Source organism: Chelonoidis abingdonii, chromosome 6 (assembly GCF_003597395.2).
Source record: "Chelonoidis abingdonii isolate Lonesome George chromosome 6, CheloAbing_2.0, whole genome shotgun sequence".
Taxonomy (NCBI): Eukaryota; Metazoa; Chordata; order Testudines; family Testudinidae; genus Chelonoidis; species Chelonoidis abingdonii.
Genome location: NC_133774.1, coordinates 129,779,459 through 129,783,654, shown reverse-complemented (window position 1 = coordinate 129,783,654; position 4,196 = coordinate 129,779,459). Strand labels below are relative to the sequence as shown.

The window sequence follows — 4,196 nt, the reverse complement described above, 5'->3', positions numbered from 1 at the left end:
TGGTGAAGAAGAACTTCCTTTTGTTTGTTTTTAAAACCTGCTTGCCCATTAATTTCATCTGGTGGCCCCGTAGTAGTCTTTGTATGATGCAATAAGTAAACAACTTTTCCTTATCTACTTTCTCACATCACTTCATGATTTTTATAGGACCTCTGTTCATATCCCCCTTAGTCTCCTCTTTTCCAAAGGCTGAGAGCCCTAACCTCTTTAATCTTTTCCTCGTTATGGGACCCTCTCCAACCCCCTATCATTTTAGTGCCCTTCTCTGACCTTTTCTAGTGCTATTATCTTTTCTGAGATGAGGAGACCAACATCTGTTACGCCCAGTGTTCGAGAGTGAGTGTACCATGATTTAATAATAGGGCAATTAATGTATTCTCAGTTCTTATCTCTTCCCCTTTTTAATGACTCCATCGCCTTCTTTCAATAACCGCTAGCAGCAGCAGCGGAAGAATATTGGCAGGATTCTTCATGCGTAGAGCCAAAGAACGTTATGGTCTTGCAATTGCCTGACAACCAGTGCACGCTGCTCGCTTGGAACACTTCCTCTGAGCTCTGGTATCACTTTCAGCTTTTTCAACCTTGCCTCAAGCCTGGCATCAGCTGGGGGATCACTGCCCTCGGGCCTGGTGGTCTTTGCACGGTGTCTAACGTGGCAAACTTGTTTTTAAAGCTTCAAATGGTACGGACACTAGGGCAGTCGAGAACTTTCCCCTTGGCCTCAGCCTGGATTGGTATCTGTGCTCAGAATGAACTGATCTTTCAGGGATCCCCTTCCGCAGGGACTGCTCACCAGCCCCTTACTGTCGAGAGTTCCCAGGTGCGCGAACTGGCTTTCCCTTAACCTTTGCCCCAGTTCATCTTTCCACACATTTTTAAATAGCAACGGAAAGCTTTTCACTGGCGTTAGCCACTTGGCCTTTCTAGGTTCTTATATGGCTCTCCCCATCACTGGAATATCTGAGCACCTCCTAATCAGCAATGAATTTATCGCCACAGCACCCCCATGAGGCAGGGAGTATTATCATTGCCATTTTACAGATGGGAAAAACTGAGTCACGGACAGACTAAAGCGACTTTTCCGAGGTTCACACAGGGAGGCTTTGCCCCCAAAAAAAACTTTTCCTAAGCCAGCCCCTTAATCACCACGACCCTCATTGCCCACTCCTTTCTTGAAGCCTTTGTTTGGATGCTTGGTCGCATTTGCTCCTTTCATTTTAAGAGAGTGGTTTTTTACTGCTCTTACGGGTAGATTCCCGCAGGTGCCCCAACAGTTAGCACCTGTGAACACATTACTGCAAATTCAGTTGGGGCCTACATCACTTTACAGAAGCCGTGGAATGCAAGTTTAAACAAGAACCACGTGACCGTCTCATGCCCATGCCTAGCGTTGTGTGTTTGGGGAAGGGTCATTGCATTCTGTATACAGACGGCATTTACGTTTTGCCATATATGTAAGAAACCACAACCACTTTATAGCAATAACATGGCACAACACACAACGAAACTCAATTTTAAGCTACATCGATGCCGTATGAAACACTAACTGTCGAACCTGTGCACCAGGGAGAAGGGAATCGCAGTGGGCAGCTCACACCAGCAGCTGGGGGGAGACTGAATTCTTTTAGGCACTGTTGCCTTTGGCTTTGCAACAGACAAAATAATGGGGGATCAGGGCGAGGGGAAGTTGAGCCCTGTTAGGAAACAATTTTAATAGAACACAGGTTTGGTTTCTGAATGTTTTGCCTGGGAGTAATGGAAGGCCAGAGATAGTTAAAAACGCTGATTAAGGATAATGTACATATCAAATAAGGTTAAATTCATGCAACGCCATAGCGGGAGAGGGAGGGAGGACACATAACAATAGCCTCCATATCTGTTCCATGATCCCCTTGGTGCCATGATAACTTAGGCCCTGATCCTACCAACACATGGTGGCTATAATTTTATGCACATGAGTAATTCCACTGATTGTCAACTGGATTTAGCCAATGGTGCATAAAATTAAGGATCTATTCCATCAAGTGTTACAACAATTGCAATTGGGCTTTGTGGCTATATCTATGCACAGGCATAGTTTATTGTTATTTTAACATTTGCTATCTGTGGAATCAAAGGTCATCACCGACCCAGGCATCGGAGATCAATGGCTTAAAATTAAAAAAAAAATGCAGAAATATTTTGTATTTTTTTAAAAGCGAATCATTTTAGTCCACAGGAAGGGAAAGAGGGGTTCTGGAAAAATTTTTCAAAAGTGCCATCTCATCTCTCAACAATGCAAGGGGAGTTAGGGTCTATTCTGCTGATGGATCTGTGGGTAAAGTGGATTTAGGAGCCTAAATCCCCTTATCTGAAAGTCAGTGGATTAGAAGGCTTGCTCAAAGGACAATATTTCAGAAGTTGTTCTAAGCACAGAGAGCCGTAGTCATTTGTTTTCTTTCCCTTGTAACACGACACCAGTCTCTCGGTTCCCTCCGGGCCTCAGCTCTCGGTACTGGTGGCATCATTTACAAGAAAAAGAAAACCACCAACCATTACAAACCTCTGAGCATCAGAGTTTGTCATGTGGAAAGGGTCAGAAACAGAACTGCTGTAAAATAGGTGGCACCACAACAATCCGTTTCAAACACCTGTCACCCACGGGCACAGAACAACGCGCAGCGCATGCTAGACAATCCTCTATGTCATGAAATAGGCTGTAACGCTCAGGCTGGGGTCTCTGTCTTCTGAACCTCGCAGCTGTAAGTAACGCATGCAAGTGATGAAATCTGCCAACAATATTTGTTACCGCAAGAACGCTTTAAATTCCGCATGGTGGATGCTTCTTCTAGGAGCAGGACAGAAGGTTTCTTTCGTAGGCCAGAGCAAAGCAGCTGGGGCAGAGGCGTCTTTGCCTTGGTCAGGATGTTTGTACAGCTCCCAGCCACGCAGGGCCATGCTGGTGCTGCTGTGACCATGGCAAAACACAGAACACACAACGACCGGCACCCTCATATATTTACATACCCCAATAACTTCCACGTTTCAAGAGAACGCCTGCAGCCCCCGCCCGGGGGAGGGGGGAACCGGGCCCGGGCCCCGCCGCTTGCGGCCCCCACTTACACGCCAGCCTGGCTCAGGGCCGCCAGCCCCTCGCGGGGGATCCGCCGGGTGACAAACACCTGCATCAGCCCGCAGCCACCGCGCCGGGCCGCCCCGACTTCCCCTGGCCCGGCTCTGGGCCGCGCCCCCCGCGTCCTCCTTCCTCCAGCGCCGCCTCCTTCCCCGCCTGAGTGCAGCTGGCCCGGCCTGGCTGTCCGGGAAATGCCAGGAGCCGCCGGCGGGTGCTTTGGTGGGACGGATGTGTGGGGACTTCGCCTCTGTCGGGATCGCGTGATGCACGCTCGGATCACGAGCAGGAAGCGGCGAGGCTGGACGGGAGCAGCTCCCCGGGGAAGAGCTATTTTGGGGGGACTTCCATCCAAAGTCTCTTTGCTGTTGTCAAAGATTCCCCTCCTCCACCCAAGAGGGGAAGCTTATTAAGATGCATCCCTGGTTCACAGTAAATGAAAGCGATGAGCCCGCCAAAGGCGTGGCTGGAAGGGTGTGACGCCCCCCTTCAGAATGAGCAAAGGTAGCGCCGTTGGACGCTGAGAATTGCAGGCGGGCGAGCAATGCATGGAGCGACTGCTCTAGCCTGTTTTAGGAAAGGGAGAGGAGGATCAGCTCTTTACATTCAAGAATAACATCGTCGGATGCAGAAACCAAGTCATCAAGTTACAAGGAATCCCAGTTTGATTGCTCCAGAGTCCAGAGCATGCACTGATCGGCTGGGGGGGTTCAAAAGGAATCTCCCAGCACTACAAAGGCTTGGTCAGTTGAATAGGTACATTAAGGGTTAGTTGTTTGTTCCTTCCTCTGAAACATCAGGTATAGGCCAGAGACAGGTCATCAGCCCACTTCTGTGTTTCACATACTAAAGCTGCAAACAAGTCAAGAGGAGATATTTGCATTTCTTTATGCCATCCTTATTTTCAGTAGCACACGTGAAAGCTGGCCCAGCTCTCCTGCATGCAACAATGATGGGTCAGCAAGTGGTACCTTGGCAGAGCACAGCAGGGATTTCTGAACCCTGCTTCTGGGGCAGTCCCAGGCAATGGTTCTGTGTGTGCATTAACTTGCATTTATGGTGTCTCTGCTATTACGTGAGCAGCATG

The 4,196-nt window shown here is 48.8% G+C and overlaps 1 protein-coding gene across 2 annotated transcripts in view; it reads right to left on the bottom strand.

The window, feature by feature from the left end:
* LOC116823861 (glyoxylate reductase/hydroxypyruvate reductase-like) overlaps positions 1–3,219 on the bottom strand; it is a 16,634-nt gene extending 13,415 nt beyond the window's left edge. For both annotated transcript variants that reach the window (XM_032778749.2, XM_032778750.2), the window contains exon 1: positions 3,103–3,219. In XM_032778749.2, coding sequence (XP_032634640.1) covers positions 3,103–3,167 — 65 coding nt within the window. In that variant the 5' untranslated portion in view covers positions 3,168–3,219. The remainder of the gene's footprint in view (positions 1–3,102) is intronic.
* Between the last annotated feature and the right edge of the window lie 977 nt (positions 3,220–4,196).